This window comes from Mauremys reevesii, linkage group 16, assembly GCF_016161935.1.
Source record: "Mauremys reevesii isolate NIE-2019 linkage group 16, ASM1616193v1, whole genome shotgun sequence".
In the NCBI taxonomy this organism is placed as follows: domain Eukaryota; kingdom Metazoa; phylum Chordata; order Testudines; family Geoemydidae; genus Mauremys; species Mauremys reevesii.
This window is the reverse complement of record NC_052638.1, coordinates 15,817,034-15,842,888: the sequence shown is the minus strand read 5'-3', so window position 1 is coordinate 15,842,888 and position 25,855 is coordinate 15,817,034. Positions and strand designations below refer to the sequence as shown.

The 25,855-nt window shown below is 40.0% G+C and overlaps 1 protein-coding gene across 19 annotated transcripts in view; it reads left to right on the top strand.

Annotated features, from left to right (window-relative positions):
• CHD9 (chromodomain helicase DNA binding protein 9) overlaps positions 1–25,855 on the top strand; it is a 192,107-nt gene that overhangs the window by 105,314 nt on the left and 60,938 nt on the right. For 18 of the 19 annotated variants that reach the window (XM_039502899.1, XM_039502904.1, XM_039502894.1 and 15 more), the window contains 10 exons: positions 1,422–1,539; positions 2,383–2,469; positions 3,038–3,175; positions 5,029–5,150; positions 6,425–6,668; positions 10,061–10,237; positions 11,273–11,416; positions 12,037–12,292; positions 22,701–22,911; positions 25,004–25,199. In XM_039502899.1, the coding sequence (XP_039358833.1) occupies positions 1,422–1,539; positions 2,383–2,469; positions 3,038–3,175; positions 5,029–5,150; positions 6,425–6,668; positions 10,061–10,237; positions 11,273–11,416; positions 12,037–12,292; positions 22,701–22,911; positions 25,004–25,199 (1,693 nt within the window). The remainder of the gene's footprint in view (positions 1–1,421; positions 1,540–2,382; positions 2,470–3,037; positions 3,176–5,028; positions 5,151–6,424; positions 6,669–10,060; positions 10,238–11,272; positions 11,417–12,036; positions 12,293–22,700; positions 22,912–25,003; positions 25,200–25,855) is intronic. The other variant, XM_039502907.1, reaches the window with a different exon arrangement.

Genomic DNA, 25,855 nt, shown 5'->3' with positions numbered 1-25,855 from the left:
AACAGGAGTACTTGTGGCACCTTAGAGACTAACAAATTTATTTGAGCATAAGCTTTCGTGGGCTACAGCCCACTTCATCGGATGTATGGACTGGAACATGCAGCAAGAAGATATCTATACATACAGAGAACATATTTCCCCATGTTAAGTATCCTCACACCTTCTATGGGTCATCTCGATTATCACTTCAAAAGTGTTTTTGTTTTTTTTCTCCTGCTGATGATAGCTCATCTCAGTTGATTGGCCTCTTACAGTTGGTATGGCTACTTCCACCTTTTCATGTTCTCTGTATGTATAAATATCTTCTTGCTGTATGTTCCAGTCTATGCATCCGATGAAGTGGGCTGTAGCCCACAAAAGCTTATGCTCAAATAAATTTGTTAGTCTCTATGGTGCCACAAGTAAAATCATATAAAGTGTACAAAGTTTATCCAGCACGATCAACTTGAATCCAAAATGGAAAATAGTAGGCGATGATGATGAAAAAAAGCCTTCTTTCATATATTCCCCTTTCCTCTCATCACTAAGATCTTTAAGTTGTAAAGACTTAAGTGCCTGTTTAATTTTATCCATATGAATAATCTCGTCATATTGTTACTCCTCAGTATAAATCTCCAGAATTGGGGCCCAAATGTTCTGTGGTTTAAAAGTTTTCTCATTAAAAAAACTGAAACTTACTCAGTGAGATCTTTTTATTAATAAGCTATTTCTATTAAGATGTTAATTATCTTATCGCTGTATGAACAAAGGCCCTGATCTTGCAAAGTGAGGCATGTGGGTGAACTGCTGCAGCTGTATGGAGCCCCATTAACTTCACTGGGATTCCATGCGCTTGCTGAGATCAGTCCATATGCAACACATTACAGAATTAGGGCCTAAAATGTCTTTTGAGCTCTATAGCAGTGATCTCCAAACTTTTTTGATCGTGCACCCCATCAGTAAAAAAATTTTTGAGCACGCACCCACTACTGTGCCGCAGGGCCGGCTCTACCATTTTTGCTGCCCCAAGCAGCAGCAGCAACAACAACAAAAAGCCACTCGGACTTACCCCCGGACTGCCAAAGCGCAAAAAAAAAAATGCCATCCAAACTGCCGAAGTGGCGCTCCTCCTGCCGTGCACCCCGAAGGATTCTCTTGCGCACCCCATGGGGTTCCGCATCCCACTTTGGAGACTACTCCTCTAGAGAGGGAAAAGTTGTTTGATATGTTATTCATTAAGGGTACTGTAACCACATGGGGTCAATCTAAAGTGCATGTATGTCGAAGGAGGGGGAATAAACTGATAGAACAAAATGGTAGAACATATTGTGCACATAAAAATGTATGGAAAGACACCTGGCATATTGTGGGAACTGTAGGATAAAATAAGTATAAAAACTTTTCTTGTAATAATATATTAACTTAATGTTTTGTAATTTTAGCTCCTATCTTCACTGTGAATGGGCCACAGAACAGCAGCTTTTGAAAGATAAAAGAATCCAGCAGAAAATTAAACGGTTCAAGCTGAGGCAAGCACAGAGAGCCCACTTTTTTGCAGATGTAAGAAAAATACACAGTAAATTAGACTTTTGCTTGCCAAAAGCTTTGCAAATTCCTTCTTTGCATTTATTTTGAATTACGTGATTGAATTTTAATGCTAAATGAAAAGAGGGTCTTGGGTTTTTCTCTCTTTTTAAATTTATTTGATGCAAAAGAATGTCATCTGTAGTTATTTAAGTACTTGTGTCTTTTAAATTCAGGATTAATTGCGTAACTTTGTGATCATGAGACAGTGATACTGTTGATGATTGACAGACAGGCAGAGTATGGATAGGACTGTATAGTGCAAACTTCCTGACAGTTATGTCAGTGTACTTCAGTCCTAAATTACAACACTTCTGTTCTTGAGCTAGGTCTCTTTGTGGCATCAGTTGTCTCTCTAATTGTTGGTTGATGTTGTTTTTATTGTTGTTTCCGTTATTGTAGGGCCTGGGAGTCTAGTCATGGACCAGAATTCCATGGTCCTGGCTAGGCTCTGTACAGACACAGAACAAAAAGACAGTTACTACCCCAAAGGGCTTACAATCTAAGTATAAGATAAGAGACAACAGATGGATATAGACAGACTGAGGGAGAACAAGGAAAGAGACAAAATTGGTCAGCATGATAGGCTGTGCTCTCTGCAGACCAGCAGCCTAACCATTGTCAAGTTTTCTGTAGGTATCACAGCAGAGCAGTGGTTTTGAGGTGGATAATGTGGACGAAAGCTCACGGGCATTAGATTGAGACTGCTTACTCATATTTATACCTAAAGAGGTAAAAGCTGGTGTATTAAATCACAGCAGCACTGGTCTCCTCTCCACATAACCCCAGATGACTATTTATATTACTCTCGAATTGCAGATGGAAGAAGAACCTTTTAATCCTGACTATGTTGAAGTGGACCGGGTGCTAGAAGTCTCCTTTTGTGAAGATAAGGACACTGGTGAGGTAAATATTTGACCAAACGTAACTTGAAGTAAGCCAAGAACACACATTCTCTGTGTTTTGTGGTTGTATCACCTGTTTTTATTTTAGTAGAGTGCAAAATAAAATCTTAATGATGTGAGTTTCGTCAGTGGTTTTGATTGAAATATTGGTGCGTATAAGCTTGTCACTCCTTTTGTTCAATATGTATTTTGAGCCCTCTGAGGAAAATAGGAGCTCTACAGAATTCAGTGTCTTTTCATTTTTGTAGTATTAATAAAAATAATAATAGAAGCCTAGGTATACTAGGTATTTAGAGAAGAATAAAAGACAAAATTAATGTCCTAAAAACTTAGTCAAAATAGAAGCATGAGATGACAGAAACAGAGAAGTGTGTAAAGGGAATGGAGGACATTAAATTGAGCTGTAAGAGTCACATATTCTAGATTATTTTTTTTTTAAGGCCAGAGAATACATTATCACCATCTAGTCTGACCTCCTGCAAAACTCAAGACATAAAATTCACCCAATAATTTCTGCATCAAGTCCATAGTACACAAATTGCTAATATTAAGGATTTCTTTTCCTGCAGCCTGTTATTTACTACCTAGTAAAATGGTGTTCATTACCATACGAAGACAGCACCTGGGAGTTAAAAGAAGATGTAGATCAGGCAAAAATAGAAGAATTTGAACAACTGCAAGCTTCCAGGCCTGACTCAAGGAGATTGGTAAAAATATACCTAATTTGTCAAATAGGATTTTTCCCTTTCAGCTTTGAAGCTTCGACTGTTCGTATTAAAATATAGTACAAGTTTAACTGAAAATCTGTAAGGTGTACTGAAAATACTCTAATGAGTTTATGCAGTAAACTCTTTGCAGCACAGCTCTCTCTTTTATATGTTATGGTCACAGATGTGGTATATTTGGCATCAGGGAGAGTCTAGAACTGTCTGCCTGCACTTAAGGAGGCAGAACTAAAACTGGCTGGGTCATCAAGGACTGGTCCATCCACTTCCTGCCAGTGACAGACATTTCTTTTTCTGCCTCCAAAGCTGCAGATAGGGCGAAGACCTACTGTAATAGGTCTGTGAACCTTATTACCCGGAGGAGACATTCTCAGTTAATTATGGATACAGTAGATCCTCAGAGTTAAGAACACCTCGGGAATGGAGGTTGTTCATAACTTTGAAATGTCCTTAACTCTGAACAAAACATTATGGTTATTCTTTCAAAAGTTTACAATTGAACATTGACTTAATACAACTTTGAAACTTTACTGTGCAGAAGAATACTGTGCAGAAGAACATTGCCTTAATACAACTTTTATTTTTTTAGTAGTTTACGTTAAACAGGACTGTTCTGTATTTGCTTTTTGGGGGAAGGGGGTGTCTTGCTGCTGCCTGATAGCGTACTTCTGGTTCTAAATGAAGTGTGTGGTTGACTAGTCAGTTCATAACTCTGGTATTTGTAACTCTGAGGTTCTACTGTAAATGTTCCTGTTCTCATTTACTGCCTGCATATATAGCTGTTAGTAAAATATTTAACTTTATTAATCAGAAGAAATTACTGAAGTATTCTGATAACTTTCTGCAAAGCTTTAAAATAAGAGATGAGTAATACAAAGTAAATTACCATTGTAGAACTTACAAAGGTGAGTAGATTAAACACTTCTGTAGAGAAATCCACTACTAAAATGAACAGAGAGATAATTAGGTCTTGCATTTCCACGCCAGAGCAAATATCCAAGCATAACTGTCACAATATACTCCATAGCTATTTCCTGACTTATTTTCTCCTCTTGATAATAATTGAACAAATGAAAAACTTAATAGAAAATTATGTACAACAAATAAATTACTTTTGTTGAAAGAGAAGCCATATATGTCATTGTCACAATGTACCATAAAAAGCATATATAGTAAAACTCTGGTGGTATTTTATGGCAAAATAAATAATCGGCAGGTGGGAAGGGCGCATGACTTTTTGTACAATCAAGTTTTTTTTGCTTAATGTGCAGGCTTTGCATTTTATTTCTTTATTTCTGAAGGCCATCTTAGCCTCCTTTTGCTAGTATCTTGCTCAGTTCTTTTGGTACTTGTTTAAAATGTCACCATTTTCCAGAAGTGTTTTATGTATCTGTTACCTAATTCTTTTGGGAGGTAGGGTGGGGAGACAGAGCAAACTTATGGAAGTGGCACCTGAACAAACATTTAGTAGGCCTTTTCAGTCTGCCAAGACTGTATCTTTTTTCCTTCCTGTAACATTCAAAGCAATCTTTTTACCATTAGCATTTATTTCTAAAAAGTCAGTTACATTTGATTTTAATTTATATGCTTTTCAAATTATTAATAAAGCATTTTTCATGATCTCTAGGCATATGTGTAATAAATAAATGTAAATTCACATTCATGAATTAATTTAATCAGCAGAGAGTAACAATAACAAGAAACTTCACAACCACAGAAAAACAAGCAAACTCAGAATCCTTCAAGTCACTCTCTAAGGAAAACTGAATACAGCCATGTTTTGGAAACAGGAAAATATTTATGCTTAGTTAAAATATTTTTGTTTTTCCTTTAAGGACCGACCTCCTCCTAATTCCTGGAAGAAGATAGAACAGTCCAGAGAATATAAAAATGGCAACCAGCTCAGGGAATACCAACTGGAAGGACTCAACTGGCTCCTTTTCAACTGGTACAATAGGTAAGGGCACTAAACATTTTGATGTAAATTTCAACATGTGTTAGGTAAAATGGATTGCAATATTATAGTGAAGGAATAGGGCCTTAGTTTCATTTGCATTGACTTTTCTGTATTTAAACGGAAAAGTTAAACCTAGAAAAATACTTAAGGGGCTTTTGATTGAAATTTGGTATACAGATTGTCAGCCTGGATATGTGCATCCTTTTGCAAGTCTTTGAGATTTTATTTTAACTAAAAATCAAACAAACAAAAAGTTCTATTAATATTTCTTTTGCTTGACAAAACCTCAGACACTGCACTTTACTGGAAGTTGGATCCTGGAAGACAGTGAAGTGCAAAGGTCACCAGTGCATCATTTATGCAGGGAAGACAAAAGGGTCAGACCCTTGCTTATTGGAGTACCAGAGAAAGGGGAAGTAAAAACCATTAGAAGGGGGAGGAGGTTGGGGGCAAGCCAACACTGATCCAGAAATAAGTCACTAGCAGGATTTTGAACATTTATAGCACAGAATGGACCAGAAGGGAGCCGTGGAAGGAACATGTGGGGGTCTCTATACTGCTGGCTTCTGCGCCTCAAAAAAAAATAAAGCACACATAAGGACAAACAGGTTGAAGAAAGAACATAAGGAAATGCATATATTTATAGCATTCCAGGAGCTTAGACATAGGGATGTTACACCTATTAATAAGCTAGCACTGGGGAGGGGTGGGGCGCTTAAACCTGTTGTCTTGGTTGTAGTGGCCAAAATTTGGAGATGGGGATATCATAGGTCCAATATCTGGGTGCAGATGGGATCTTCCAAGCATGGCACTCACCCCTCCCACATGTGCTGGGTCCTCCACAGAATATGCACAGAGCCAGGAGCTGATGTAGAATCACAGGACCTCATCTCCAATAGATCCAGGGAATCTGTGGTTTGTACCCCAAATCCCTACTCCTACTGGGAGGACGGTGGTTAGGCTGATGCTGCCATGAGAGAGAAAATTGGAGAAAACTCTGCAAGAGGAATCTTGTGGAGTTTTCCTCCTCCCTAACTGCCTCTTGGGTTTTTACATCAAAAGGTACAGTTGGACCTCTGGGTGGGTACCCAGTTTCGTGCTTTTATTACATTTGGAGGAATACCATTGAGCCTATTCTGCACTATCTCCGTTTTGATTATATGTTTTAGACTTATATTTTTATTAACTTTAATTGTTTTCAGATATTGTCCTTTTGAGTAAAAGAGCAACATTTATGGTTCCCTCTAGCCTAATAAATATATTTGTAATTTCAGACGAAACTGCATTTTAGCAGATGAAATGGGTCTTGGCAAAACCATCCAGTCAATTACATTCCTCTATGAAATCCTCCTGACTGGTATACGAGGGCCTTTCCTGATCATAGCTCCACTTTCCACTATAACCAATTGGGAAAGAGAATTTCGCACATGGACTGATCTTAATGTCGTGGTATATCATGGGAGCATGGTTAGCAGGCAGATGATACAGCAGTATGAGATGTACTTCAGGGACTCACAGGTACTGTAGTGATGTGTTTTTACACTAGCTCATCTGTATCCCAGTTCAGATAACTAGGAAAAGCACACTGTAAAGATCAGTGGCATGTGTCTTAGTAAAAGCCATTTTACATAAGAGTATATATTTTTAATTACTATTTATCAGTCTTTAGTGTGTGCTAATAGGTGAGTTTAATATATGTGGTAAAATTGGTATTGTTCCAGTTCCTCTAGATCATTGAACCCCTCCAATTTTGCACATGACTATGCATGGTGTAACCCATCACTGACTTCAGTAGGGCTCTATGTGGAGGCGAGGGTGTGCCCAAATATAGCTAACTGCAGGATCCGGGCCTGAATTTGCAGAGTAGACAGAAAAGAAAGTGAAGTTCTCCAAGCTTTACACAGTCTCAAAGAAAATGAATTTACTTGCCTTGTGTAAGGCTATTAATTCCCTTTCAGGATTTAAATGAACATTCCTGAGATCCCAATTGTATATGTTAAAAAAGTTTACACGTATTACTAACAACTTTTGTGTTTTATTGAAATAACTTTCAAAACAAATTGATTTCATTTTCATCATTTACGGTCTTTCTTTTTGCATAAGCCTTGTCTTAGACTAAACTGTTTCTGATTCTTGTGTGCTATTTCCAGCATTACAAAGGCCATTTTTTTACTTCCTGAAAAAAGGATTTTTTTCATTTAAAAATATTATTTAAATTTACATTAATATTTGGTTTTATAGTTTTTCAAAATTGTAAACATTAAATGTTATATGGAAAAGATATTTTTAAATTGACTTGTGTCCTATTTTACTTTTTCATAGTGTTTAAAGAAGGTCTGAGAAGATTTTCCCCCCTACCTTTCTGTTTACTTCATTTTCAAAATTATAAGTGAAACTAAACTGAGTAGTTATAGATCCCGGACCCCAAAGAAACAATAATCTGATGGCCTATGAAGTTATCAGTAATTCACTGATGTATTTTATTTGTTGCGATATGTATGATATGAACTCATCCTTAACTGTGGAGTCAGGACCAGTGCCTACATAATATGAGTGATCATTTTATTTGTACATAAATAATTATTCCAAGAGCAAATACATAATATTTTTATTAAAGGTGCTCTGAGATATAAACAATATGGCAGTCTTAGCAAAATAAGTAATCCAGGATTTTGATCTAGGCCACAGTGTTGAAAGTAGTTCATTTGGGCTCTTCCCAGGTGGAACCCGTGCTTGAATAGAGCCGACTGAACAACTTGCAGTATTGGGGCCTGTAGTAGGAAGGATGTAATGTCAATGGAACTGTTACAGGGTAATACAGTAACTCCTCACTTAATGTCGTCCCAGTTAATGTTGTTTCGTGGATGCGTTGCTGATCAGTTAGAGGACATAGTCATTTAAAGTTGCACGGTACTCCCTGATAACATTGTTTGGCAGCCGCCTGCTTTGTCCACTGCTTGCAGAAAGAGCAGCCTGTTGGAGCTAGCTGGTGGGGACTTGAAGCCAGGGTGGACCGGCATCCCGCCCATCAGCTCCGCACTCCCCTAAGTTCCCTGTGCGGCTGCTACCCAGCAGGATATCAATTGCCAGGCAGTTCCGCTGTCCCTCCCCCCCACTGTATATGCTGCTCCTACCCTCTGCCTTGGAGCTGCTTCCAGGAGCTTCCTGCTTGCTGTGCGAGGAGGAGAAGAGGGGTGCTAATGTCAGGGTGTCCCCCTCACCGCTTAATCCCACTCCTTTACCCCATCTCCACAGAGCAGGGGGGGCGGGAATAACAGGGCTCAGGATGGAGAGAGCTTGCTGGCAGCAGCTGCTGTCTCAACTTGCTGGGCTACTTTAAAAGGCAGTGTACAAAGGATATGTCCACACTACCCGCCCAATCGGCGGTAGCTATAGATCTATCGGGGATCGATATATTGCGTCTCATCTAGACGTGATAAATCGATCCCCGAACGCGCTTGCTGTTGACTCTGGAACTCCACCAGAGCGAGAGGCAGAAGGGAAGTTGACGTGGGAGCCGTGGCCATCGATCCTGTGCTGTGAGGACAGGAGGTAAGTCGAAATAAGATGCGTCGACTTCAGCTACGCTATTCTCATAGCTGAAGTTACGTATCTTACATCGACCCCCCCCACCCAGTGTAGACCAGGCCTTAGAGTGGGGTCAGCATACTTAAAGGAGCAATGCACCTCTCTCTCTCTCACACACACACACACACACACGATGTGTGTCTCCCACGCAGTCTCTCTCTACCATGCTGTCTCCCCTCCCTCCATTCTTGTAGAGTGTGAAGCTACATTAACAACAATATGTTAACTCTTGAGGGCTCAGCCGAGTGCTAGTTCATCATTTAGCAGTAAGGCATTCACTGGGAAATATCCAACCCTCTTCCATCCTCTGATTTCAGTACCTCAACCAAGCTTCAAAATCATCATTGCTGTATACAGTATTGTTTGTTTAAAACTTATTTTGTGTGTGTGTGAGAAAATATATAAAAAGTCTTTTGTCTGGTGAAAAAATGTCCCTGGAACCTACCCCTCCCCTCCCCCATTTACATTAATTCTTATGGAGAAATTGGATTTACCTAACATTGTTTTGCTTAAAGTAGCATTTTTCAGAAACATAACTATAATGTTAAGCAAGGAGTTACTGTACCCTTTTTGCTTCTGTATAAAGATCAAGGTTTTGCAGAATATAAAAGTATAAAGGAAACATTTGTTTTCAAAACCAAAACATTGATCCAAAACAGGAAAACCATGTTGTTTTAGCTTTCTTTTAGACAAGTCTATTGAAAATGTTTTTTGTTGTATTGAATGGTACAAAGTGTATGACTGAGATTTGTTGTAATAGGGTGTGATAGTGATAGTTGCTCATGGTACAGTTTGAGCCATTGTATTCTGCCTTTCTGTGGAACTGACTTATATTGCTAAAATTATAGGATTTTTTAATGTTGATTTTTTATGAATAAGTTGAATCTGAGTGGTTGATGTGCAATTTTCACAATTTACTAGTGCATAATGGTGTCCCATCCAGTATTATGATTGATTGGCTAGATTCCATTTTGTGGACGGTTAAGATAGCCTTTTGACTTTTGTTCAGATAAGAGTATGCTATTATCTAAATGCATCTATTTGATAGGACACTTAATGATTGGAAAGCAATGCAAATTGGTTAGAAATTTATTGTCCATGAAACAACACAGCATTATTGAAAATGGGCAATTATTCATTTAGTATTAATTATAGAATTGCACAATCGTAGTGAGTCTCTAGTAAGATGAAAAGGATTTATATCTCAAGATTTAAAGCACTACTGGATAATATTTCAGTAGCATAACTGGCAACTTGAGAATGAAAAATGAGAAGATTCAAGATAATGTGAGAAACTGTTATGTTTGTTAATAAATCTCTAGGGACGTATCATTCGAGGTACTTACCGGTTCCAAGCTATTATCACCACTTTTGAAATGATTCTTGGTGGCTGTCCAGAACTCAATGCAATTGAATGGCGGTGTGTTATTATTGATGAAGCACACAGGCTGAAGAATAAAAATTGTAAACTCCTGGAGGGACTCAAACTCATGAATCTTGTGAGTGGCTGCATTTCATTTACTTGGTTTAATGAGATTTCTTTCCTGTTAGGGAGAATACTACAATAAGTTATAAGGCTGTTTAATTGTTAGACTTAAAGAGAGTGTTTTTATATGAGGGCAGTCTATGAAAGTTCTATTATTCCACTACTGATAGTTTTCACAGCTTAAGGTATACAATTTTCAGAAACCTTTTCAGTGTATTTTTGTGGGATTGAAATGCAACTTGCATAAACTGTAAGCAGAATCCATTTTTACTAGAGCTGTTTCTGATAGCCTACTTTATTTTGAATGAGAGTTTTAACTGCAGTTATATTTCTCATTTATAGGCTATTTTTCAACTTCTTTGTATTCACAAATATTGATACCTTTAAAAGGAACTGGATGATGCTTGCTTATATGTTTGCAGCTTACTTGCTTAAGATTTAAGGGTTATCAAACCTTATGCCTGAGGCCATTGCCTCAGGTTCTAAAAGGAATTTATTGCCACTGATTACTCATGTATTATAATGCACAAATGACTAGATGCATTATGGGGTCTTTTGAGTTTATAATTTTTTACTTTACACTGAAGCATTAGATATTGCCTGCTGTCGGAAGCACAGTACTAGACTAAATGTATCGATTGTCTAATTTAATATTCAGATTTCTACTATAAACTTCAGTAATTATTGAGAGAGAAGTGTGTGTGAATATTAGAAAGAGGGAAATAAAGTGTATAACCATTTCTTTATTACTTGGCTGTAACAAGAGTTTTTTTTAATCACAGATTAATAATGTAGTTTGAAGTTTATTAAAATAGTATGTTAGCCATGGACCATTGGGCACATAATATTAATATTAAAGTTTAGAGAAATTCTGGCTTTCAAATAGTTTGCTTACTGATGCTCTTTCTTTTGTTTATAAACCATCAGATCTGTAGTGCTTGTGTACTGAAATCAGTTAGATGTTAGTGCTCAGAAATTAAAAAAACAATAACCCTTTTTGCTAACTGTGCACATAAGAATTTCATGTGACATCTGTGTCTTTATATAGGAGCACAAAGTGCTATTGACAGGCACACCACTGCAGAACACAGTAGAAGAACTGTTTAGCCTCCTTCATTTTCTTGAACCTTTGCGTTTTCCTGCTGAATCTTCATTCATGCAGGAATTTGGGGACCTTAAAACGGAGGAGCAGGTACTACATATAAACGACTTCTTAACTTTCTACTTGCAAAATAGCAATTTGGTTGAATAATTTGAGGATGTTTTTTGTTTTGTTTTTCTCTTTAATACCATGGTTTGTAAATGGATTATATTTAAATCCTTTCTGCCTCCACTGCCCTTTCAGTCAGTGCCAAAGTAATTTAGGTGACTAACTTACTATCAAGCATCACACAAATCAACTCTTCAGATATGTAATTTCACTTCATGACACAAGATGGTAAACATTTCTAAATGAAATACAACTTGTAAAGATTTGGTATTTATTTGATGTTAAATAATTCATTTTTTCCTATTAAATAACAAGTTATGTGCCTATGATCAATAAAGGAGTGAGATTAATGGAAATCCAAGTTCTTCCTCTTTGAGGCCAAGTTATCTGCTGACAAATGCTAAAAGCTTCCTTTCTGTAATCAGAGCACCTGAAAAATTACTTTGGTAACTTGTCTCTGAAAGTGAGACTGTCTCTCTTCCAGGCAAATATTTCACGTAAATCTGGCAAATAGGTAATGTAGATTGTAAAATGTTAAATTAAGCTTCTTTTTTTTACCTTTGCATACATTCCAGTTTTTTTTATATATATATATTATTCAGGTGCAAAAGTTACAGGCTATCCTGAAACCAATGATGCTGAGACGGTTGAAGGAAGATGTAGAGAAAAAGTTAGCTCCCAAGGAAGAAACTATAATTGAAGTAGAACTAACTAATATCCAGAAGAAATATTATCGGGCAATTTTGGAGAAGAACTTTGCATTCTTGTCGAAAGGAGCTGGCCAAGCTAATGTACCCAATCTAGTTAACACTATGATGGAACTCAGAAAGTGCTGCAACCACCCCTATCTTATCAAAGGTAAAACATTATAAATTAAAAGATTGACTTTTTCAGTTGATATACTTCCATCCTTGGTGTCACAGTTCAGGGCAACTGCACCTGTACTTCCCCTCTATAGTCTAGCAAGGGCACGCACGCTTAATTTTCTGGCTTCCCAGTATTGCCTCTCTTAGCAGAGACGTGTCTCTCTCCTTCCTGACCATGACATTTCCAGTCTGCACAGCTCCCTGCCTAGACTGGGAATTCCCCAGCAAAATCAGACTGCCTAAGCAGGCCTGCTTTTCTTTTTTTCCACAGAGCAAGTAAACAGTGCAGTTGCCACAGTTCAGTTACCACACGGCTCTTTCTAAGCAAGCATATTTATTCTTAAGGTAAAAGCATTGTAGAGAAAATATATTTCAAACAATAAAAATACATACTAATAAGCTTACCAGAGATCACCTCAACTCCAACAAGGACTCTGGCCAGTGAACAGTCCTTCAGACCCCACTAAGGGGTTTTTCTGGGGTTAGAAGTTCATAACTTTTTCTCAGAACAAGATCACTTGTTAATCTGAGAGTTACTTCTTTACATAGTTTTTGGGTCTCTGATCTGTCCTCATGTAACAGAGGGTCAGCAGACAAAAGTTTCCTTCCTGTAGGTGAAGCTTCGAAGTCAGAGTTCTTGCATAAGCAGAGTAGGTGCATTTGCTTGCCCCTCCTCCTAGAGATTTTCTGGGAAACCTACTTAAACTAACAGTTCGTTCTTGTCTTAGCCCATTGTTGAAAAGAGTCCTTTGATGCACATAGCACTTCCCAAGGTTTACATTAGTCATGTCTCCTAGACTAGTTACATATGATCCTGCAATAACACACAACCATTTGTACTTCTAATACAGTGAGCTCCTAAAATACTTAAACTCAATTCAGTAAGGTTTAACTTAATTCAGTAGGGTTTGTTCAGGATATTGCAGGAAATTGCTGTTCCTGTCACATTTGGTAGAATGGTTTCTAAGTATTTTTTTCTTCAAATCTTATCACATTTTGATAAAAACTGTAATGTTTGGTCTTGCTTTTAATTTTATCAGGGTACATTTCAAAGTAAAACATTATTTAAAGTTGTGCTGTAGCTGCAGACTTACATGTGGTTTGAACTTTGAACTTCTAGCTTTAAATAGTATGCACATAATATTCTGAGAATATTTTCCAAAATGGAATTTTGATTGCAAATGTTACATCTCTTTAAAATTTAGCCATACTGAGAGAGAATAGAAATTTTACTTCTAAACTTTGAGTGGTTCTTGCAACCGAATATGTAATGTACCTTAATGTACCAGCAATGTCCCTCTGCCATGTACATTGGCCAAACCGGACAGTCTCTACGTAAAAGAATAAATGGACACAAATCAGACATCAAGAATTATAACATTTAAAAACCAGTCGGAGAACACTTCAATCTCCCATGTCACTCGATTACAGACCTAAAAGTCACAATATTACAACAAAAAACTTCAAAAACAGACTCCAATGAGAGACTTCTGAATTTGAATTAATTTGCACAATGGACACCATTAAATTGGGCTTAAATAAAGACTGGGAGTGGATGGGTCATTACACAACGTAAAACTATTTCCCCGTGTTTATTCCCTCCTTCCCCCCCTCCTCACAACTTCTTGTCCATTTGCAGCAGTTGACCATTTTGATTACCACATTTTTTTTCTTTCTTGCTGGTAATAGCTCACCTTAACTGATCACTCTTGTTAGAGTGTATATGGTAACACCCATTCATTGTTTCATGTTCTCTGTGTATATATATATCTTCCAACTGTATTTTCCACTGCATGCATCCAATGAAATGGGCTGTAGCCCACGAAAGCTTATGCTTGAATAAATTTGTTAATCTCTAAGGTGCCACAAGTACTCCTGTTCTTAATGTTATAGACTCATAGACTTTAAGGTCAGAAGGGACCATTATGATCATCTAGTCTGACCTCCTGCACAATGCAGGCCACAGAATCCCACCCATCCACCTCTATAACAAACCCCTAGCCTATGTCTGAGTTATCGAAGTCCCCAAATTGCGGTTTGAAGACCTCAAGCTGCAGAGAATCCTCCAGAAAGTGACCCGTGCCCCACGCTGCAGAGGAAGGCGAAAAACCTCCAGGGCCTCTGCCAATCTGCCCTGGAGGAAAATTCCTTCCCGACCCCAAATATGGCGATCGGTTAAACCCTGAGCATGTGGGCAAGTCTCACCAGCCAGCACCCAGGAAAGAATTCTCTGTAGTAACTCGGATCCCAACCCATCCAACATCCCATCACAGACCACTGGGCATACTTACCTGCTGATAATCAAAGATCAATTGCCAAATTAATTGCCAAAATTAGGCTATCCCATCATACCATCCCCTCCATAAATTTATCAAGCTTAGTCTTAAAGCCAGATATGTCTTTTGCCCCCACTACTCCCCTTGGAAGGCTGTTCCAGAACTTCACTCCTCTAATGGTTAGAAACCTTCATCTAATTTCAAGTCTAAACTTGCACATGTTCATGTGGTTTGTATTCCTATTCGTAAATCTCTTCAGTTAATTATTTTCTGTACTCGTAAGAAAATACACTTTGTACACTCAAAGCCAGTTCTACAGTAAGTGAAGGAAAGGCATTTAAAATGTTTTTACAATCCTCAAATCCAGTTTCAAGTATCAGAATAACATAGTTTGGGTTCTTTTTAGTTTGTTACAACATACTTTGAAAAAAATATAATTAACCCCCTCACCCCCAAGAAGTTTCATAAAATCATAGAATATTAGGACTGGAAGGGACCTAACAAGAAGGTTTTCCTAATGTCCCACCTAAACTGCCCTTGCTGCAATTTAAGCCTATTGCTTCTTGCTCTATCCTCGGACGTTAAGGAGAACCTTTTTTCTTGCTCCTTATAACAGCCTTTTATGTACTTGAAAATGATTATCACTCTTCCCTTCTCCAAACTGAACCAACCCAGTTTTTTCAGTCTTCCCTCATAGGTCATGTTTTATAGCTCTTTAATCATTTTTGTTGCTCTTCTCTGGACTTTCTCTAATTTGTCCACATCATTGCTGAAATGTGATGCCTACAACTGAATACAGTACTGCAGTTGAGACCTAATCAGCGCGAAGTAGAACGGAAGAATTACTTCTCGTATCATTTTTACAACACTCCCAGAATGATGTTTGCTTTTTTTGCAACGGTGTTATACTGTTAACTCTCATTTAGCTTGTGATCCACTATGACCCTTCCGCAGTACTCCTTTCTAGGCTGTCATTTCCCATTTTGTATGTGTGCAATTGATTGTTTCTTCCTAAGTGGAGGACTTTGCATTTGTCCTTATTGAATTTCATCTTGTTTACTTCAGCCCATTTCTTCAGTTTGTCCAGATTATTTTGAATTTTAATCCTATCTCCCAAGGTACTTGCAACCCCATCCAGCTTAGTATTGTCCGCAGACTTTATAAGTGTACTCTCTGTGCCATTATCTAAATCATTGTTGATGAAAATATTGAACAGAACTGGACCCAGAACTGATCCCTTGTCTTCTTCAAGTAGTGTTCCTATGGGTGCTCCTCTTCAGATGCTCTCATATGCCTCTCGAGCCCTTGATCAGAGATTTTCAATTAGCAGTGTCCTTTCGACTCCATATCTCCTTGGGGTGGATACCTCCTCATGCTGGATACGAAAGCTATGGGGGGGGGCTCTTCGTGCCAGATGCCAAGGCTATTCAGGGGTGAGCAGGTGATCCATCCTCAGTTCCTTCTCAACCGCCTCAGCCTGAGATGGAGCCCTAGCATGTCCATCTTGAGTGTGCCTTGGCTTTTCTAATATTTCTGTAGTGGTTAAAATAAGTTTTTATAGCTAATTTTTAGTTGTTAATATAGTTATATTTAATTAGATAAGTAGTGAGAGGATTGTTTTACTTTGCTCTTTCCCCTTGGGGAGGCTTATTCTTTTCCTAGTAGGGCATGCCTGGCTCACCATGTTTTAAAGATTACCTCTCCTGTCAAGAAGCTATATCTGTGAACAGTGGCCACTCTGTGTCCTTTGCTTGGGGAAGTCCCATGTCTTACAGAAGTGCAACTTCTGCCTGGCCCTCAGGTCCAGGGCAAGGAAAAATAGGGAGATGAAACTTAGATGGCTGATGATGAAATGCTCATTTTGGCCAGTTTCTCAGTCAGGTCCGGAAACACACACACACACCACCCCCTCCCCTGGTACATTTGTATCCAGACACAACCAGTGCCCCTTCTACCTCTGTGCAGTCTTCCACTAAAAGAGGGAAGACTTTGGAGGCTTCGTAAAAGAGGAGCGCAAACTCTCTCCTTAAGGAATCCACTCTGAAAAAATCCAGGCCTCCAGCAAGATCTACTGTCTCTGAAGCCTCAATCTCTTCACTCAATACCATTGATTCAAAGGTCTCTTCCAGTGCCAGTCAGGTCGTAAAGTCTAGGAGCACGGAGAAGAGAGATGGCTCCGACAGGGCTTGGTACCTTCTCTCAACAAAGAGAGCAAGCATAGACACTCTGGACTGGCACTGTTGAGTTCAGCCCAGATGTTGGTACCACTGTATGAGGCACCCCTGGCACCAAGCAAGCAATGGTATCAGATACCATCGGCATCAACTTCAGTATGCCCACCATCATCAGTACTCTTGGATTTGGCAGTTGTGGCCTTGGCTACTGCTTCAGTACCAATCCTCTGTTTGGTACCACAGGAGTTCAGATATACAAGGACCTCTTGATAATGGATGAACTGGAGTCCCCACTCCTCATTGGTACTGAATGTCTCTTTGTACCAAACCCTGACCTCGGTATTTCAGGGCTCTCCGCTTTTTTTCTGCAGGTGCCCTTCCTTTGGATGAGATGGAGGAGGATGAGGGAGGCTTCCAGTTGGTCTCCTCTGTTTCTGTTCAGGGTTCTGCAACATATCCCTTCAGGAAACCACACTCTGAAAGTTATTTGGAAGATTGGCTTCATTATCAAGGTGGGGAACCAACCTTGTATACCATTCCCATTTCTGTATGGCCCACCCCTATGGTCATACTGGGGCACTGGGCGGTCTATCAACAGCAATTTGCCAGACCACCACTGTCTCATAGGAAGGCCAGAGTTGTACAGCCCTCTCCTCCTCAACCTGCTCCTCCACAGGAACAGATGTTTGAGGCGCAGGAAGCTAGAGCAGTTAAGAACCTTCAAGAACCTATTTCATCCTCATCTCTGGGTGAGGTGATTATGCCTCCACCACAATCCATGGCTGATGATTTTTGGCAATTTCAAGACCTCACAAAGACAGTAGCTGACACTCTTCAAATTCCTCTTGAAGAGCCCAAGAATTCATAGCACAAACTGTTTGATATCTTGCAGTGAGCAACATCCTCCAAGGTGGTGTTGCCTATCAATGAGGGCTGCTAGATCTGGCTAAGATGGTGTGGCAGACTCCTGACATCCACATGTTAGCAGGCGGACAAGAGGTGGTATGTTCTCCTTAAGTATTTGGATCTTTTGTTCTCCTGCTCTCCACCTAACTCCCTAGTGGTGGATGCAGTGGGCAGGCAGCACTTCTCTAAGTCTACCCCATGTGACAAGGACTAGAAAAGGCTGGATCTCTTTGTGTGAAAGTCCTGTTTGTCAGCAGCCTTGCAATTCAGGGTCATGAATACGAAGCGGTCATGGCCAAATATAATTTTACAAATTATAACACATTAATAGCTTTTATTGAACATCTGCCTCAAGAACACAGGGAGCAATTCCAGTCCATCATCTCAGAGGACCGATTGGTGGCCAGAACTGCTCTTTAAGCATCCTTAAGTGCTGTGGATACTGCTGCCGGTGTCTATCTCCATGGCGGTGGTTATGCGCAGGGTATTGTGGCTCCATATTTTGGGGTTTCTGAGAGAAGTACAGAAAACCCTGGAGGACTTTCCCTTCAACAGTCATAAACTGTTCTTAGAAAACATGAGTCATTGCAGAATCTAAAGGACTGTAGGGCTACTTTACAATCCCTGGACAAATATACATCTACAAATAATAAAGGGCTTAATAGGTCACAGACTACCCAAAGATCGCATCCTGCTCAGTTTTCCAGATTCCATAAATCCACCGAACCACCCAGAAAGAGACATAGATTTCATAGAAAAGGGGATGCCCAACCACCCTCTGTGACCACCTATCCACAGTTTGAATCCTCCTGCACTTCCAGCTGTGCCCATTAGCCCACCTCTCCCACTTTGGAGACTGCCTTGCTGGTGAAGACCAATCTTAGATCTAAGACTTCTAAACAAGTTTGTAAAGTCTGAGAAGTTCAGGATGGTTACTCTGGCAGCTATAATTCTTTCACTAGAGAAAGGGAATTGGTTTTTGGCCCTCGACCTACAAGATGCCTATTTTCATATAAAGATTCACCCATTGCACAGGAAATACCAACGTTTCACTGTAGGCCAAGATCATTTCAAATGCTGAGTGCTGCCCTTTCCTCGGTCTCAATGGTGTTCTCAAAAGTCCTGGCAGTAGTGGCTGCTTTCCTCCAACAAGAAGCAGTCCTAGTCTTCCTGTACTTTCGCAACCATTCCTACAAAGCAGTGCTATGTTCCATCCAGATGGCCCTTGCTCTGTACCAGGAGTTGGGTCTGCAGCTTAATGTAAAAAAAGTCCATATTAACCCCTGTGCGGAAGATACAGTTTATAGGGGCATATTTGGATTTGTTAACAGCCAGAGATTACCTTCCTTAGTCAGATTTGTAACCTTGTCAGGTCTGGAATGAGCAATTCAGGGGACCGTTGAACCACAATAGGAATTCAGTTCCTGGGACACATGGCAGCTTGTACCTTTGGACCAATCATGCAGGCCTGCTGCTTCCAGGGTTGGCTCAGAATGACCGATGTTCCAGTGAGAGACCCAATGGATAGACAGGTGACGGTTTCTCTATGTTTGAGAAACTCCTTAGACTGGTGGAAGGATCAACTCAATGTCTTTGCGGGCATCCCTTTCCATCGCCCAGCCTCTTGAGTGTCTGATGCATCACTGTTGGAATGGGGAACTCACCTCAATTTGTTGGAGCTCAGGCTGTCAGGAATGCTTTCCTTCGTTTCCTACCCCTCATCAGGGCAAATCAGTTAGGATCACAGGAGACAACATATCCTGCATGTTCTATATCAACAAGCTTGGAAGAGCAAGATCCTCCTTCAGCGTGCCAAACCCATGAAGCTATGGAATTGGTACATAGCTCATCAGATCCAAATTTCAGATCTACCTCCCAGGTATTCAGAACAACACAGCTGATGTCTTCAGCAGACACTTCTCACAGAATTATAAATGGGAACTAGATACCCAGTTTCTCCTCATCATATTCATAAGATGGGGACTACCAGAGGTGTATCTCTTCATGACCTATAGGAAAAGGAAGTGTTCTCTTTTCTGCTCAAGAGGGGATCTGGGCAACCGCTCCTTGGATCTGTTCTATGCATTTCCTCCAGTGCTGCTGATACTAAGGGTGATGAAAATGATCAGACAGGACACAGACAGAGTTATCCTTATAGTGCTGACCTGGCTGAGACAAATTTGGTACCCGTTTCACCAATGTATCCAACTATTGTTTGAGCTTCTGTCCATTCCTCATCTCCTGCTATAGGATGTGGGTCGTGTGCTTCATCCCAGCCTAGCAATTCTCTGCCTCGACGTGTGGCTCTGCAATGGTTCATGGGGGTTAGAATCCTCCTGCTCTACAGAAGTACAGCATGTGTTAATGAATAATAGAAACAGATCAACCCGCACTACTTACCTGCAGAAATGGAAGAGATTCTTCCATTGGTAGTGTCGTTGTTGCCTCCTGCCTGATTCACTGCCACTTTCAGTCATCCTGGATTATCTGTAGGATCTAAAGAAACCAGGGTTATAAATTAGTCTGATTAAGGTTCATTTGGCCACAATATCAGCCTTTCATCCTCTGGTAGAAGGATTCTCTGTATTTGCTCATCCAGTATTGGGTAGGTTTATTAAGGGTTTGGGGAATCTCTGTCCGCAGACTAGAAACCCTGCTTTAACCTGGGACCTCAACGTTGTATTGAGTGACCTTATAAGATCTCCGTTTGAACCACTTGCAACCTGTTCTCTGTTGCATTTATCTATGAAGTTGGTCTTTTTAGTAGCTATCATGTAGGCTGTTGGATCAGGGAGATTGGAGCCTTGATGGCAGAACCCTCCCTTTATAGTGTTCTTTAAGGGCAAGGTGTCTTTACGTCCATACCCTAAATTCTTACCTAAGGTTCTATCAGAGTTCCACCTTAATCAATCCATTCATTTTCCAGTGTTTTTCCCAAAGCCACATAGTTCTCTACATGAATTTTGTTTACATGCCCTGGCTGTTAGAAGGGTGTTGGCCTTCTACTTAGATAGGATGAAGACATTTTTAGGAAGTCACATAGGCTCTTCATTTCCTTTGCAGATAGATCAACAGGGTCCTTGATCTCTGCTCAGAGACTATTGAGATGTATATTTGGATATATTATTGCTTGTTATGATGTTGTGGGTGCTCATTCCCTCCCAAAGGAGGGTGTTATATTCAGCCAGATCTCAAGCACGATCTACAGCATTATAAAAGAATGTACTAATATCTGAAATATATGGAGCCGCTACATAGGTTTCAGTACATACGTTTTCAAAACATTATGCCTTGATCCATTCCACCAGATCTGATTTGGCACTTGATTCTGCAGTACTGTCTTCAGTTCTGAACTATTCTGAAGCTGCGTCCTCCATCTGGGAATATTGCCCCAAGTCACCTGAGGTAGAGCACTCATCGGAACGCTATTCGAAGAAGTTGTTACTCAGTTTGTGTACTAATTGTGTTTCTTTAAGATGTGTCCACCTATGGGTGCTCCACTACCAGCCCTCCTTCGCCCTCGGCTTCGGACTGTTTCTTATGGGTAGTTTGGGCGGACAAAGAATTGAGGGGGTTTTCCCACACGCTATATAGCCTCGGTATCTGGCAAGAGGAGGCACAGGGCCCATGCATGGTCTGAACGGACACAGCTAACTGAAAATTTCTAATCAAGGGTTTGAGAGGTGCATGTGCACCTGAAGTGGAGCACCCATAGGAGGACACATCTCAAAGAACCGCAGTTACTCCACAAGGTGACTAATTTCTTCTTTTCCATGGTCTCCTGATTTTTAAAAAAACAAAATTCTTAGCTACCAGTGGCTTTGTTTTAATCAGTAATTACAATTGTATTGTATCAGAGGGGTAGCTGTGTTAGTCTGGATCTGTAAAAGCAGCAAAGACTCCTGTGGCACCTTATAGACTAACAGACGTATTGGAGCATGTATTGGATGCATCCGACGAAGTGGGTATTCACCCACGAAAGCTCATACTCCAGTACGTCTGTTAGTCTATAAGGTGCCACAGGACTCTTTGCTGCTTTTACAATTGTATTGGTTAGGTTTACAGCTACAACATTCATATAGTGTGAAAAGCTAGTTTTGTGTTAATACAATGTTTCTGAAACCTTCAGATTTCCTATGGGAGGAGACCAACTGCTGTTCTTTAAATTCCATTGTCTGAAACAGTGTGTCCAAATATTGTTTCTTTTTTGGTCATAACTAACTTTAAAGTGAATGACTCCATTCAGCCCAGGTGTAACTTATTTGAAATCTGTAGCCATCAGAGGAGGTACATAAAATGTGAATTTGGCCTGAAGAATTTAGGGCCACTCAGAAAGATAAATCGACAGGTGTGATTATGTGCTCTGTCTCTTTAAGTCGTCTTGATTTTGGGCTGTTCTGAAGGCCTCTCCCCTCAGCTTAGACAGCCCATCCCTGGCTACGTATGGGTGTCTCCTCTCCTAGAATTTCTGCAGCACACATCTCCTGACCCCAAATATGCCCTTACTGCCCCCAGCATGCCTCCTACAACAGGGTTTTCATGGCAGCCTTACTAGGGTTGCCCAACTGTCTAATTGCACAAACTCAAACACCCCTGCCCTGCTGCTTCCCCAAGGCCATGTCCCTGTCCCACCCCTTCCCCAAGGCCACCCGCCCACTCACTCCATCCCCCCTCCCTCCATTGCTCACTCTCCCCCCCCCCTCAATTTCACCGGGCTGGAGAAGGGGGGTGAGTTGTGGGAGGGGTGCGGGCTCTGGGCTGGGGGGTGGGGCCGAGGGGTTTGCAGTGTGGGAGGGGGCTCCAGGCTGAGCCTGGAGCAGGGAGTTGGGGTGCACAAGGGGGTGCAGGGTGTGGGCTCTCAGAGGGAGTTTGGGTGCGGGAGGGGGCTCAGGGTTGGGGCAGGGGGTTGGGATGTGGGAGGGAGTTTGGAGTGTGGGTTCCAAGCTGGTAACCAAGCTGTGTGAGCATTAACTTGTTGTGTGGGTAAAAAACCAACAACATCCATTTCTTTTGAGATTAGTCATACATTTTTATTATTTGACAGGTGCTGAAGAGAAAATCCTTGGGGAGTTTAGGGAAACACATATCCCAACTGCTCCTGATTTTCATCTACAAGCAATGATCCAGTCTGCTGGTAAATTGGTCCTCATTGATAAACTTCTTCCAAAAATGAAAGCAGGAGGCCATAAGGTGCTTATCTTCTCTCAAATGGTGCGCTGTCTTGACATCCTTGAGGACTACCTTATACATAAAAGGTAGAATGCTACATATTTCATAAACTCTGTGTGCTGTTCTCAACAGGGATATCTTTTTGATAAATGATTGCAACCTACTGAAATAAAAATAAAAATAAGCAAAGTTGGTACCATTCTTATATAGACTTTGCATTTCATATATTTAATAACCTTTATGATGCCAATTTTATTTAGGACCATAGTTGTATGTTGGTTTTTTCCATGCTTGCTGTACTAATTTGCAATTACTCACAGCTAGGAATTCAGTATCTTGTGTCAGTATCTTGATTTCAATTCACATGACTTTGTAATATTGTTTAAAAATGTGTATAAAAAGATGTTTGTTGTTCTGTAAGCAAATAATATGTAGACTAGTGCAGCATCTGAACAGGTTGACTCTTCTTTTGAATGCCATAGAGGTATGAACTTGTTTGGCTTTGCTCCTTGGTTAGAATTGTCAGAATTAATACATGACAAAATGCATGACACCAGGAGCATGGCTGACTGACAAAATGCCTGTAGATTATCTGCTGTGCCATTTTATGTCTGATCAGCAAGGAGGAAAAATGCTTGTGAAGCTTTCTACTGACAATTAAATACAAATTTTGCAGCTTACTCCACTTACCACGTGCAGAGAAATGTTTCTATGGTTTAAGGTGTGGGAGCAAAGCACGTATATTTTGATATTACAGCAAGAGTCTTTGTAATTATAAAAGTTAAGAAAGGAGCAATAATTTAACTAGGTTTAGGTTTAAGGAAAACATAGTTTCACTGGTGCTTCTTTAAAGATTTTTTTGGGGGTGTGGTGACTTTATTCTTGTTCCAGTTTGCTTGGTCTTGAGAGATAGATGGAACAAAATTATCAGTTTACAGTTAGGCTAATGTTCAACACTTTGCGCGCGCGCGCGCACACACACACACACACACACACACACACACACACACACACGCGCACACACACACACACACACACACACACACACACACACACAAAGTAAGCTAATCAAATATTAACTAGGCTACAATGTAAAGAAAGACTAATTTATTTTTAGAAGGAATACTTGTTCACAATCCAAATACTGGTTTGCCAAGTGACAGTTATCTAAACATTGCTTTATACTGATTACCCAATAATCCCATATGTGATGAGACAATTTAGCATGTTACAATACAAAATCAGAGTATGTTATAATTTGCACTCACTTTCCGAGCCCTGTTAAAGACTTGAAATGTGGTAGACAGCTCTAGAGGGAGGGGGGAGCACACGCATGGAAATTTGGGGATGGAGCCCCACTGCCTCCTATTGGCCTGCCAGAGGAAAATGGGAGCTGACTAACTCCTTGTCCTCCCCCTCATTAATTTAAATGTCTTCCTGCATCTTTTGGAGCCTCCTGTCCCGTTTCGCTGCTCTACCCTCCATCCCTATAATTGTAGCATAGGATCCGTGTTTTTAGGATGATCACACGTTTCGGTGTGAAGGGAGTTTTTCCTGTTGGGGCCAAATTGTCAGAGGCCTAATGGGTTTTTTCACCTTCCTTGCAGTATCATGGAGGTACAGTTTAATTAAATAGACATAGGATTTAGAAATCAATACTAGTCTTTTGTAGGAATGTTTAATTTGTCGCAACTTGCGACCAGTATCCGGTATGGCTAAAGGCCAAATGGCCAGCTCCCACCAGTAAAAGAGACATGAGATTTCATTGGTGGACCTCGGGCCTATGGGAGAAGGAAAGGACCTGAAGGCTTTGCAGACCGAGATTTCACTTTTGATACCCTCTCTGGGAGTATGAGAGATGATTTAGAAGTGTGGGCTGAGTTACGGTTTATATGGTGGGAGCCCTGTAATCCCCTTGTTGGATCCAATTAAATGCCTGGTGCATGCAAGTTGGGACAGATAGCACAGTTCCCAAGTGTTAAGGTAAGAAAGTTGCAGCCAGCCATATAAATCCATCCCTGTGTTTATCTTCATTCACCTGTGTATCCTGATCAGTGCTGTTCATGAGAGTTAAGTAGAAAGCAAAGATAACTTTTTTCCATTGTAGATAACAGATAGGTAACTGTGCTTTTGTAATACCTGTTTTTCTAAATAAGGGGTTTCTTTTGTATTTTCTAGGTACTTATATGAAAGAATTGATGGGAGAGTGAGAGGAAACCTGAGGCAAGCTGCTATTGATCGGTTTAGCAAACCAGACTCTGATCGGTTTGTGTTTCTTCTCTGTACCAGAGCTGGTGGATTGGGCATTAATTTGACTGCAGCTGATACATGTATAATTTTTGATTCTGACTGGAATCCTCAGAATGATCTCCAGGTAAATTCATTTGAGGTTATAACTGGAGCATAAAAAACACCATGCTGTATATTTCATTAACATTATAACAGAACTTTTTTTAACAATAGGATTACAGTATACAAACAGAAGATCAAGTGTATTTGGCTGGGCTGTCTCTTTGATAATCACAGCTATGTTTTTCCACCCCTCTTTCTGTAATTGTCTTGAAATCTGAATACAAATGTAAATTTTGTAAGGTTTTTTCCTTTAACTTTTCCTGTTTTTCCGCCAAAAATTTTCAAAATAGACTTTTTCTGTATTTATTTAATAAAATTATTTCTTTGCTTAAATCATAATAAATTTGCAATATATATAAAGTGCAACAAAGGTAAACTATTAGTGAGATTATAAAACTGTGATATCCTCAAAACCATCAGAGAACACAGTGGGGACAGATTTTACTGTCTCATACACTAATTAATTGAATAAACGTTAATGGAACTGCTCTGGATTTATAATAGTAGAACTAGAGAAGAATTTGGGCCTATGCTAAGATTCAGTTACTTCTGTGGGATGCTCATAGTGTTAGAAGGAATGGGAATGACTTTCAGAAACTGTCCGCACACAAAAATTGCAGTGGAAAGCCAGTGGCTATTCATTCAGTGCAGAAAAATTGCCTAGTGTAAATAATAGAG